General features: G+C 38.7%; 1 protein-coding gene across 2 annotated transcripts in view; it reads right to left on the minus strand.

The window, feature by feature from the left end:
• Positions 1-13,307, minus strand: part of LOC106091379 (netrin receptor unc-5) — a 159,262-nt gene that overhangs the window by 40,165 nt on the left and 105,790 nt on the right. For both annotated transcript variants that reach the window (XM_059368926.1, XM_059368925.1), the window contains exons 3-7: positions 6,081-6,847; positions 5,619-5,835; positions 5,082-5,287; positions 1,827-1,905; positions 1,360-1,587 (exon numbers count right to left, since the gene is read on the minus strand). In XM_059368926.1, coding sequence (XP_059224909.1) covers positions 1,360-1,587; positions 1,827-1,905; positions 5,082-5,287; positions 5,619-5,835; positions 6,081-6,644 — 1,294 coding nt within the window. In that variant the 5' untranslated portion in view covers positions 6,645-6,847. The remainder of the gene's footprint in view (positions 1-1,359; positions 1,588-1,826; positions 1,906-5,081; positions 5,288-5,618; positions 5,836-6,080; positions 6,848-13,307) is intronic.

The following is a 13,307-nucleotide window of genomic DNA, read 5'->3' on the forward strand; positions in this document are numbered from 1 at the left end:
CGAACTTAGCACGCTTTAGATTGTTTTTTTTTTTATTTTTTACACCCTACACCACTACTGTGGTACAGGGTATTAGAACTTTGTGCATTTGTTTGTAACAACCAAAAGAAAGAGAGATAGACCCATTGATAAGTATACAGAGCGACTCAGAATCACTTTCTGATTCGGTTAAGCTATGTCTGTCTGTCCGTCCGTCTGTCTGTCCATGTTAATTTGTGTACAAAGTACAGGTTGTAATTTTCATCCGATCGTCTTCAAATTTGGTACAGGCATGTTTTTCGGCCTAGAAACGAAGCCTATTGAAATTGGAAAATATGGGTTCAGATTTGGATATAGCTCCCTATATATGTTCTTCCGATTTTCAGTAATAATGCAATAAATTCTCTCGAAATTTGGCAGGAAGGATTTTCTTATGACTCTCGACATTACTAGTAAATTTCATGGAAATCGGTCCAAATTTAGATATAGCTTTCATATATATATATATATATATATATATATATATATATATATATATATATATATATATATATATATATATATATATATATATATATATATATATATATATATATATATATATATATCGCCCGATTTTCACTCCTAGAGCTACTGCAAGCGCATTTATTGACAAATCTAGCCAAAACTTTGTACATCGCTTTCCTCAACGACTCTCACAGTATGTGAGAAGTTTGCTCGAAATCGGTTCAGATTTGGATACAGCTCCCATATATATGTTCGTCCGATTTTCAGCAATAAATCAATAAAATGGTCATTTGTTAACCGAATCTCTCGCAATTTGGCAGGAGGGATTTTCTTATGACTCTCGACATTACTGGAGAATTTCATGGAAATCGTTTCAGATTTAGATATACCTCTCATATATATATATATATATATATATATATCACCCGATTTTCACTCCTAGAGCCACTGCAAGCGCATTTATTGACCAATCTTTCCAAAACTTTGTACGACGCTTTCCTCAACGACTCTCACTGCATCTGAGAAGTTTGATCGAAATCGGTTCAGAATTAGATATAGCTCCCATATATATGTTTGTCAGATTTTGGGTAATTTGCAATAATGTTGTAATTTTTCAACCGTAGTAATTACAGTTTGAACATAATTGCTTGAAATTTGATAGGGATTGTTTATTAACACATCTGAAGACGTCCCCCGAGGTCCATCAAATTGGTTCATAATTGGATATAGCTCCTACATTGTACTTATATGGTAGGTGTAGGTTATTATACAGTCGGCATCGCCCGACTTTTGCCCTTCCTTACTGGTTTAGAAATGTCCTTGTGCCTCACTGGATTATTTGTACTTTATTACCTAAAATTCTTTTGTACTCACTTCTTTTGACAGCTGGTGCCATATCAAAACCTTCGGTATTGACAATTTGTGTCTCATCTGGGCATGGGATACAATCAACGGATTTTTGTACTTGAGGACCCGTGCATTCCGCTCCACCATTCATGGGTATGGGGTTATTACACATACGTGCACGTTTGCGACCCTGAGCTGGTTTGCCAGGACATTTGCATTCACGCCAAGAACTCCAGGCATTCCAGCCACCATTGACTGAAATAAATTAAAAAAAAACCAAAATAGATTTTGGAGGAAAATTTTAAAATTTTATAGAGGAAACAAATTAAATAATTTAAAAAAAATTAAATTACATGAAAAATTTTTTTAAAAAATTTTTCAAAAACAAAATCTTTATTTTAATTTTTTACAGAAAAAAATTAATTTTTTACTTAGAGTACAATTTTTTTTTTTTTAATTTTATAGAATAAACTGTTTACATTTTTCTAACATACCATAAACAATGAGCACCGCAGAATCAGAGTTACGTTTGCCAGCAATATTTTCTGCAACACAAGTGTAGTTTGCCATATCCTGAAAATAAGTTGAAAGTATATAAGCCGTTAAGATGTCAAATAGAACATTCTGGAAATGATTTGGTGGTGGACATTTTTGCTGCTCGGATTCTGATCATTTGTGTTAATAGGCTGGTAATAAGTGTTTTTGCCCCAAATACATGGTCCCAGATTTGGACATCAGATTCCTATTACTCCCATATACCATTATTTGAGCCCCATATTGCGATGATTAGTAAATAATTGCTGTTTGTGGGGTGTTTTGGGAAAGCGGTAGACCCCTGAAAATTGGTTCCGAAAGTGGGTATCAATTTCGTACACTACCCCCCAATACCTTTCCAATGGGTCCCACATTGACATGGTCGGTAAATATACTCGATTTAGGGCTGTTTTGGCACCAAAATTGGATACCAAATACGTTTGCTAATCAAAATTAACTTTCATTTAAACCCCTTATTGCAAAAGTCAGCAAATATGTCCGGTTTGGGCCCTAAAAATTATCAATATCGAGCTCCACCCTCTTTAAGACCCAAATTGTCTTGGTGAGCAAATACGTTCTATTTTCGGGTTGTTATATTGGTGGGACGGCTCTTAGACAGTTGGTCCCGAATGTTGATATCACATTCGTGGTCTACTCCCCAATAGCTTTCATTTGAGCCCCACATTTCCATAGTCGGAAAAGATGTACGGTTTGGGGGTGTTTTTGGGGACGAGGCGGCCACTCAGTTACTTGGGCCTGAAAATATGAAAATATGATCATATCCTGAAAATATGATGAGCCCCCTATTGCAATGGTCAGAAAATACGTCATATTTAAGTGGGTTTTATGGGGGTGGGGTGGGGTGGCCCCACAGACACTTTTTGCCGCAATATTGATATCAGATTCGTGCTTTATTCCCAAAGACTTGTCATTTGAGACATATTGCTATAGTCGTCAATTTGTGTTCTTTGGTGTTTTTTTTTTTTTTGGAGATGCGGCTCTCCAAGCACTTGGTCCCACATTTGGATATCATTTTCAAATATCTTTGATTTAAGCCTCATATTGCCATAGCCAGTAAATAGGTCCAGTTTGGTGGGCGTTTTGGGGAAGGGGTGGACTCCCAGAAACTTTGTTTCACATTTGGATATCAAATTCGTATTCTACTCGCAAATACCTACCATTTGAGTCCCATATTGCCATGGTCGGTAAATATGTCCGATTTAGGGGTGTTTTGGGGGTTGGGGTGGTCCCCCAAATATTTGGTCCGACAATTGGATATCAGATACGTTTTCTACTCTTAAATATCTTTCATTTGAGTCCCATATTGTCGTGATTGGTGTAAAAATTTATTTGGTATGTTTTGGGAGTGGGGTGGCCCCCCTAGATACCCCATCCGAAATTTGGATACAAAATTTTTGTTTTTAGGTAACTATAAGAGAGCACACAAAATTTCGTTGAAATCGCATCACCCATCTGCGAGATCTGACGTTTCTGAAATTTTGGGGTAAGGGGGAGGGTCCGTCCCCCCTTCAGATATCAACAAATGTTGTACCCTATTTTCACTGCGGGATCATTATGCACCATACGCATAAAACGGTTCAGCACTTTTTGAATCTATAAGAAACCCACAAACAAACTAACGAACCGACAAACAAACACAATTTGATTTTTATACCCTCCACCATAGGATAGGGGTATAGTAATTTCGTCATTCTGTGTCTAACTACTCGAAATATTCGTGTGAGACCCTATAGGGTATATATATTCTTAATCGTCGTGACATTTTATGTCGATCTAGCCATGTCCGTCCGATTGCCGTCCGTTCGTCTGTCCGTCCGTCCGTCTGACCGTCCGTCCGCCCGTCCGTCCGTCTGTCCGTCCGTCTGTCCGTCTGTCCGTCCTTCTGTCCGTCCGTTCGTCTGACTGTCTGTCTGTCTGTCCGTCCGTCTGTCCGTCTGTCCGTCTGTCCGTCCGTCCGTCCGTCCGTCTGTCCGTTCTTCCGACTGTCTGTCGAAAGCACGAAAACTTTCGAAGGAGTAAAGCTAGCCGCTTGCAATTTTGCACCAATACTTCTTATAAGTGTAGGTCGGTTGGGATTATAAATGGGCCATATCGGTCCATGTTTTGATATAGCTGCTATATAAACCGATCTTGGGTCATGATTTCTTGAGCCTCTAGAGGGCGCAATTCTTATCCGATTTGAATGATAATCCATTATGATATCCAACAACTGTACCAAGTATAGTTCAAATCGGTCAATTCCCCGATATAGCTGCCATATAAACCGATCTTGGGTTTTGACTTCTTGAGCCTCTACAGGGCGCAATTCTTATCGGATTTGGCTGAAATTTTGCACGACGTGTTTTGTTATGATATCCAACAACTGTACCAAGTATGGCTCAAATCGGTTCATAACCTGATATAGCTGCCATATAAACCTATCTGGGATCTTGACTTCTTAAGCCTCAAGGTGTCGCAATTATTATCCGATTTGCCTGAAATTTTGTACGACGGATATTCTCCATCAACATACGTGTTTATTATGGTTTGATTCGGTCTATAGCCCGATACAGCTCCTATATAAATCGATCTCTCTATTTTACTTCTTGAGCCCTCAAAGGGCTCAATTCTTATTCGATTTGGCTGACATTTTACACAGGTCTCCAACATAAAATTTAATTGTGGTCCAAACCGGACCATATCTTGATATCGTTCTAATAGCAGAGCAAATCTTTTCTTTTATCCTTTTTTTGCCTAAGAAGAGATACCGGGAAAAGAATTCAACAAATACGATCCATGGTGGAGGGTATATAGGGTTCAGCCCGGCCGAACTTAGCACGCTTTTACTTGTAACATATAAGATTTTATTTTATTTTGTGTTGTTTTGATTATTACTTTAGATGATTTAAATATCGTTAAACCTATATTTTTGACTTCTTCCAGCTATCATTCTTCAAAACTTTACAGCAGTTAACTTTGTCCTTTATTATGTATGTCCTTCTGCAGTATCTCTTTAAGTGCCCCCTTTTCCTTGTCATCCGCCAACTAACAAATTTCCTTGTCATAACATTTTTCAAAGTGCTCCTAAAATCTCGTGTTGTCACTCACCATTGCCTACTTAACACAATTTGTCTTGCTTGCTTTTAAATTTTGTGTCTGCAGCAATTATCGTATTTGTCTCGCTACCTACCCATGTTGCTTTTGCCAAAACTTACCTGGAGAGTGACCTGGCGAAAGGTCAGTGTGCCCGTGGCCGAGACTGTTGGTCCAATATCCTTATTCTCGGTGATGGGCACATTATTCTTATACCAACTGACGGTGGGCAAGGGGAAGCCGTTGGGTGGCTCACAATACAATTCGGCACGAGTGCCCACCTCCACGCGCAACGATGTGGGCGAAGTGACAAATTGCTTGCGCATATCTACAAAGGATAATTACAAATGAGGAAGAAAAAAAAAGCGAAAAAATTAAAAATGGAAAGTCAGACAAAGAGGCGGGTGGAAGGTGATAATGGTGTTGTGAGCATGATAATGATGATGAAATTACAAATGACGTTTCATTTCATTTCATCAAGATTGTTACAGGACTCTGTTAGAGCTACACACGCACACTGGGCGGCATGCATATGCTCCACACACACTCACACACACACACACCAGTCTCACTCACTCTCTCACTCATTCATTAACACATTCTTTGCCATAAGCAACACACGGATGGGAATGTCCTTTCTGATTGGATTTGCAACTTACATGCGATGTTGACAGTGGCCGCCTGACTTTTGACAACACCCCTTGAGGACCAGGCATGACACTCACACTTGAAGGGACCCTTGCCAAAGTATTCATCCACCAGGTCACGGTGTATGGTCGCAGTGACTTCCTCCAAATGCACCCCTGTGTGAGGATCCACGTGCTTGTCGTGTGTTGAGGGCGGCGGTTGGGAACTGCCGCTACATTTGAAATGCAGCTGTTCGTTATTTTTAATTGAAAATCAAATAGAAAACGCAAAAAAACACAAATATTCAACATTAGAAAAAACGTGCTTGAGCATAGACAAGATAGAAAGGAAATGGAAAGAAAGGATATCTAGCCATGGAAGGGTTTGTTTTCAAAATAAACAAAGTCCCAAAATAAAATAAATAATAACGAAGACCATAAATGTAATAATGGCCCCGATAAGGACACACATTGCACGCACTAACGCACACTAACCTGCAGGGCATGGGCTGCTTTACATTTTAGTATGGCTGGCCGATTTTTAACCACATAAACGCTTTCTGGTTCGTTGAGAAAGATTGGTGTCACCCCCGTCTCGGAGGCTCCCAGTTTTCCAGTGAAAATTTCGTCTAGAGTTCCGGCGGCAATGACACTTTTACCACCACCATTCACACCACTGCTGCTGCTGCTGCTATTGCCATTGGGGGAGGCAGCTTCACCAGAATGACCCAGCGACTCATCCGGGTGAAAGGCTGGCGCCAAAGGGGCCTTGCCCCCAGTGAAAACATCCGTGTTATCAGGATATGAACCATCCACATCCACCAATTTATTCCAGTGTGGATATTTGGGATTTTCACTCTTCGATATTCGTATGTCCTCCTCACCATCCAATTCATCGCTTACATCTTCAAATTTACTGAAGACATCTTCCTCGGAATCGGCCAGCAGCATAGAGTCCTTGGATGAGGGCATACTGGCGGTCAAGCAACCACATATCACAAAATATGTGATAAGGCTGTTTAGAATGCGATATCTTCTAGGTGTTGTTTTGCGATGCATTTTTTTGTGTATGTGTGGGAGATTTCGAGGCGGGATGATTTTATCTAATTTTGCAGTTATTTTCGTTGCCAATCTTTCGTTTGACTTTTGGATCTACGATTCGTTATGTTTTTCGTCGTGAACGCTATTCCATTGCGTTCTGAGGTGAGAAACATGTGTGAATATTTTGCTTTGGCTTCCTTGATGATTGCGGAAAGTTTTTACTGTAAATAAAGAAACCAAAAATAAAATTAATGAATAAAAGTAATGATAATAAAAATATTAAATTACAAAATATATTGAGCTCCATAACGACCTTGATCCTACAAACTTTTTAAAGTCTTAAAAAGGGTTTATTTGACAGTTCTATAAAGGAAATATGTCCAATAAACCTATTTAAAATCTACATTATGATTTGTAAACATGGCCGTAAGTGTTGTACTAACAGAGTCCGATTATTTCTTAATGTCAAACCTTGAATTGTCTTAAAAACAAGTAACAAGGCGTTAAGTTTGGCCGGGTCGAACTTTGGATACCCACCACCTCGGATATATATGTAAACCACCTTTCGTCAAAATTTGTTGAAAATTTATACCTTATGTCCCATAGCAGCTATATCGAAATATGTTCCGATTTGGACCAAATACTAAATAATAAGTACAAGTCATTGTTCAATTGTGTATAACAAAATATTGGTCTTTCTATATCTAAAATAAACCGATCTGAACCATACACGACACGGATGTCGAAAACCCTAACATAAGTCACTGTGTCAAATTTCGTCAAAATCGGACAATAAATGCGCCTTTTATGGTCCCAAAACCTTAAATCGAGAGATCGGTCTATATGGCAGCTATATGCAAATCTTGATGGATCTATGCCAGATTGCAGAAATATGTCGGCAATTGTTGTTGAATGTCGCAAATTTCGGCGACATTGGACAACAAATGCGCCTTTTATAAGCCCAAAACCTTAAATCGAGAGATCGGTCTATATGACAGCTATATCCAAATCTGGACCGATCTGGGCCAAATTGAAGAAGGATGTCGAAGGTCCTAACGCCATTCACTGTTCAAAATTTTGGCAATATCGGACAATAAATATGCCTTTTATGGTCCCAAAACCTTAAATTGAGAGATTGGTCTATATGGTAGCTATATCCAAATCTGAACCGATCTTGGCCAAACTGAAAAAGGATGTTGAAGGACGTAACACAACACACTGACCCAAATTTCAGCAAAATCGGTTAATAAATATGGCTTTTATGGACCTAAGACCCTAAATCGGCTGATCGGTCTATATGGCAGCTATATCCAAATCTGAACCGAGCTGAGCCAAATTGAAGAAGATTGTCGAAGGGCTCAATACAACTTACTTTCCCAAATGTTGACAAAATCGGACAATTAATGCGCCGTTTATGGGCCTAAGACCCTAAATCGGCGGATCGGTATATATGGCAGCTATATACAAATCTGGTCCGATCTGGACCAAATTAAAGAAGAATGTCGAAGAGCCTAAAACAACTCACTGGCCCAAATTTCAGCAAAATCGGAAAATAAATGTGGCATTTATGGGCCTAAGACCCTAAATCGGTGGATCGGTCTATATGGGGGCTTCATCAAGATATATTCTTGATCGTCATTCATGTCATTTTAAGTCGATTTAGCCATGTCCGTTCGTCTGTCGAAGGCACGCTAACTTTTGAAGGAGTAAAGCTAGCCGCTTGAAATTTTGCACAAATACTTTTTATTAGTGTAGGTTGGTTGGGATTGTAAATGGGCCATATCGGTCCATGTTTTGATAGAGTTGCCATATAAACCAATCTTGGATCTTGACTTCTTGAGCCTCTAGAGGGCCCAATTCTCGTCCGATTTGACTGAAATTTTGCACTTGGTGTTTTGGTCCATGTTTTGAAATAGCTGCTATATAAACCGATCTTGGGTCTTGACTTCTTGAGCCTATTTAGGGCGCAATTCTCGTCCGATTTGACTGAAATTTTGTATGAAGTATTTTGTTATGACTTCCAATAACTGTGCTAAGTATGGCGGAAATCGGTACATAACCTGATATGGCTGTCATATAAACCGATCTTCGATCTTGATTTCTTGAGCCAATAGAGCGCGCAATTTTCATCCGATTTGACTGAAATTTTGCACCTGATGTTTTGGTATCACTTCCAACAATTGTGATAAGTATGATTTAAATCGGTTCATATTCTGGTATAGCTGTCATATAAACCGATCTGGGATCTTGACGTGTTGAGCCAATAGAGCGAGCAATTTTCATCCGATTTGGCTGAAATTTTGCATGAAGTATTTTGTTATGACTTCCAATAACTGTGCTATGTATAGCGCAGATCGGTACATAACCTGATATGGCTGCCATATAAACCGATCTGGGATCTTGACTTCTTGAGCCTCCGCTCATCCGATTTGGCAGAAATTTTGTACAACGGCTTCTACGTGTCTTATATGGTCTGAATCGATCAATAGGTTGATACAGCTCCCATAGAAACCTATTGGTTTGCCCAAAAAGTAATTGCGGATTTTTCATATAGTCGGCGTTGACAAATTTTTTCACAGCTTGTGACTCTGTAATTGCATTCTTTCTTCTGTCAGTTATCAGCTGTTACTTTTAGCTTGCTTTAGAAAAAAAGTGTAAAAAAGTGTATTTGATTAAATTTCATTCTAAATTTAATTAAAAATGCATTTACTTTCTTTTAAAAAATCCGCAATTACTTTTTGGGCAACCCAATATATCCCGATTTTGCTTCTTGAGCCCCTACAAGGAGCAATTCTTATCCGAATGAACTGAAATATTACACAATGACTTCTACAATGTTCAGCATTCATTTATGGTCCGAATCGGACTATAACTTGATATAGCTCCAATAGAATAACAGTTCTTATTTAATATTCTTTGTTTGCCTAAAAAGAGATACCGCGCATAGAACTCGACAAATGCGATCCATGGTGGAGGGCATATAAGATTCGGCCCGGCCGAACATAGCACGCTCTTACTTTTAACATTCATTTATTGTTGGTATTAAATTCTAGTTTCAATACCCTTTAAGAAGACTCGGTTATTTAAGGAATTTTCAATAATTGCAACAGATTATAAAGCAATTAAAAAAATTGCTAGCAAATTTAAAAACACTTTTTTTCTGAAACAACTGTCTTAAGAAAACCTTAAAATGCTTTCAAATCAATTAAATATTGTCTTTATAAAAAGACCTCTTTCACCAGAGTTTCTTGCCAATGTTTAAGTCACACATAAAAAAAAAAAAACATTCTGAGAAAAATGCCGCATGTCAAGCCAACTTCAAATGTACACCCCAACAATTTCTTGCAATTGCAATGACAACTATCACAGAGTGTTTACTAACGATATCCGTCAGTCTGTCTGTCTGTCGGTTTTTCCATCCATCTGTCTATGACTCCTTTTGAAAAGAGACCGTCCTAGTATACTTTGGTCATTACATGCATGCATATAATTAGCCAAAAGTGTAATGTACTGACAATGGTTGTTATGAAGCGATACAACACCAGGGCAAAGGCTCCCCTGATGTGACAGTCGATGTTGGTACCTCTTTCGTCACACTGGCATTATGTATTTATGACATGTTTTCCGCATTCTAAACATTCTGTGTTAGCCAATTGTTGCAGGTTGCAGGTTGTAACAGTGTTGCAGTCATAGCCACAACCACACTTGCATTCACCCATTCTATGCCAAAATGTCAAGTTATTGAGAAGGAAATGTATGCCCCTCGTTATCGTTATCCATTGGTTGTTGCAATGGTTGCCATAAGTTTCTAGTCTTTGTCATATTTGTTTGGCAAATTGTACCACCACCTTCATTTGCTGCACCACCTGCTCTAGCATTGGGCCCCAAACCAATATCTTGTAATTATATCTTCTGTTGTTGGCTTAACGTTAGAGTATGGCCAAGACACTGAGGCAAGATACCAAAGTTGTGTCTAGCTTGTTCACCCAATCCTTGAATTTTGTGCTCTACATTATCTTTTGTCCAGTGGCTCCTCTATGCAGTTCTTAGAAAAAGTCCACAAAGCCATATAGCTAGAAAATAGCACAAAAATTTGAGGTCTCTTTTGTGTCTTTCGCATGTCATTGAATAGCTGGTCGAGGAAAATGTTACAAAACTTTCAAGAAAATTTGCAAAGTTTACAAAGTTCATGTGTAACACCAATAACAATGGCAAACAATTTGTGATGCTATGTGTGTTGGAGGGGCATCGGCGTACTGCAGAAAATGGTACACTTGGAAAATTTCAAAAAAAAAAAATGTATTTACATTATTTCTCCCTAAAGGAAGAGAGTCGGATCAATCTGACCATGAAAATGAGAATTTTTTTTTGTTTGCTCAGATTTTTTTTTCAAAAATTTGGGCTTTTATAGAATACTCTCGCAAGTTTTGATTTTGTTTAATATGATACACATAAAAAAAAAATATTATAGTACATTCCGTAAGAATTTTAAATCTCTTCAATGTTTTTTTTTAAGAAACGACAAAATCTTTTAATCGTTTTAACTTAGAAAATTTCTGTATGTTTTTTATCAACATTTTTTTTCGAAAATGAGTTTTCAAAAAATTGCAAAAATTTTTTTTCAAAACCTTTATTTTTTTAAGAACTTTTTATCCAGGACTTTTAATATGCCTTAAGAAATTTTATCCAAAAAATTTTGGTTTTTGGCCAAACTTTGAGCGAAATCGGATAATAAATGTGCCTTTTATGCGGCCAAAACTTAAAATCGAGAGATCGGTCTAAATGGCAGCTATATCCAAATCTGGGCCGATTTAAGACACATTGAAGAGGGATATCGAAGGACTTAACACAACTCACTGTCCCAAATTTTGGCAAAATCGGACAATAAATGCGCCTTTTATGGGCCCAAGACATTAAGTCGAGAGATCGGTCTATATGGCAGCTATATCCAAATCTGGGCCGATTTAAGACACTTTGAAGAGGGATATCGAAGGGCTTAACTTAACTCACTGTACCAAATTTCAGCAAAATCAGACAACAAATGCGCCTTTTATGGCCCCAAGACCTTAAATCGAGAGATCGGTCTATATGGAAGCTATATCCAAATTTGAACCGATGTGGTCCAATTTGAAGAAGGATTTGGAAGGACTTAACCTAACTCCTTATCCCAAATTTCGGCGACATCGGACAATAAATGCGCCTTTTATGGGTCCAAGACCTTAAATCGAGAGATCGATCTATATGGCAGCTATACCCACATCTGGACCGATCTGGTCCACTTTGAAGTAGGATATCGAAGGGCTTAACTTAACTCACTGTCCCAAATTTCAGCAAAATCGGACAATAAATGTGCCTTTTATGGGCCCAAGACCTTAAACCGCGAGATCGGTCTATATGGCAGCTATATCCAAATTTGAACCGATGTGGTCCAATTTGAAGAAGGATTTGGAAGGACTTAACCTAACTCCTTATCCCAAATTTCGGCGACATCGGACAATAAATGCGCCTTTTATGGGTCCAAGACCTTAAATTGCGAAATCGGTCTATATGGCAGCTATATCCAAATCTGGGCCGATTTAAGACACATTGAAAAGGGATATCTAAGGGCTTAACTTAACTCACTGTCCCAAATTTCAGCAAAATCGGACAATAAATGTGCCTTTTATGGGCCCAAGACCTTAAATCGCGAGATCGGTCTATATGGCAGCTATATCCAAATCTGGACCGATTTGAGCCATATTCCAGGAAGGTGTCGAGGGGCCTAACTTAACTCCTTGTCCCAAATTTCGGCGACATCGGACAATAAATACGCCTTTTATAGGCCCAAAACCTTAAATCGCGAGATCGGTCTATATGGCAGCTATATTGAAATCTGAACCGATCTGTGCCATATTCCAGGAAGGTGTCGAGGGGCCTAACTTAACTCCTTCTCCCAAATTTCGGCGACATCGGACAATAAATGCGCCTTTTATGGGCCCAAGTCCTTAAATCGAGAGATCGGTCTATATGGCATCTATATCCAAATCTGGACAGATCTGGGCCATATTCCAGGAAGATGTCGAGGGGCCTTACTTAACTCCTTGTCCCAAATTTCGGAGACATCGGACAGTAAATACGCCTTTTATGGGCCCAAGACCTTAAATCGAGAAATCGGTCTTTATGGCAGCTATAAACAAATCTGAACCGATGTGGTCCAATTTGAAGAAATATGTCGACTGACCTAACACAACTCACTGTCCAAAATTTCAGCAAAATGGGACAATAAATGCATTTTTTATGGGCCCAAACCTTAAATCGAGACATCGGTCTATATGGCAGCTATATACAAATCTGGACCGATCTAGACCAAATTGAAGAAGGATATCGACTGGCCTAATATAACTCGCTGTCCCAAATTTCACCAAAATCGGATAATAATTGAGGATTTTATGGGCCCAAGACCTTAAATCGAGAGATCGGCCAATATGGGGGCTATATCAAGATATAGTCCGATATAGCCCATCTTCCAATTTAACCTGCTTATGGACAAAAAAATAATTTTTGGAAAGTTTTAGCTTAATATTTATATTTTTAAAGACTGTAGCGTGATTTCAACAGAAAGTTGGACAAACGGACAGACGAACGGACAAGGCTAGATCGTCTTAGATTTTTACGCTGATCAGGAGTATGAATACTTTATAG

The sequence above is a fragment of the Stomoxys calcitrans genome, chromosome 5 (genome assembly GCF_963082655.1).
Source record: "Stomoxys calcitrans chromosome 5, idStoCalc2.1, whole genome shotgun sequence".
Taxonomy (NCBI): domain Eukaryota; kingdom Metazoa; phylum Arthropoda; class Insecta; order Diptera; family Muscidae; genus Stomoxys; species Stomoxys calcitrans.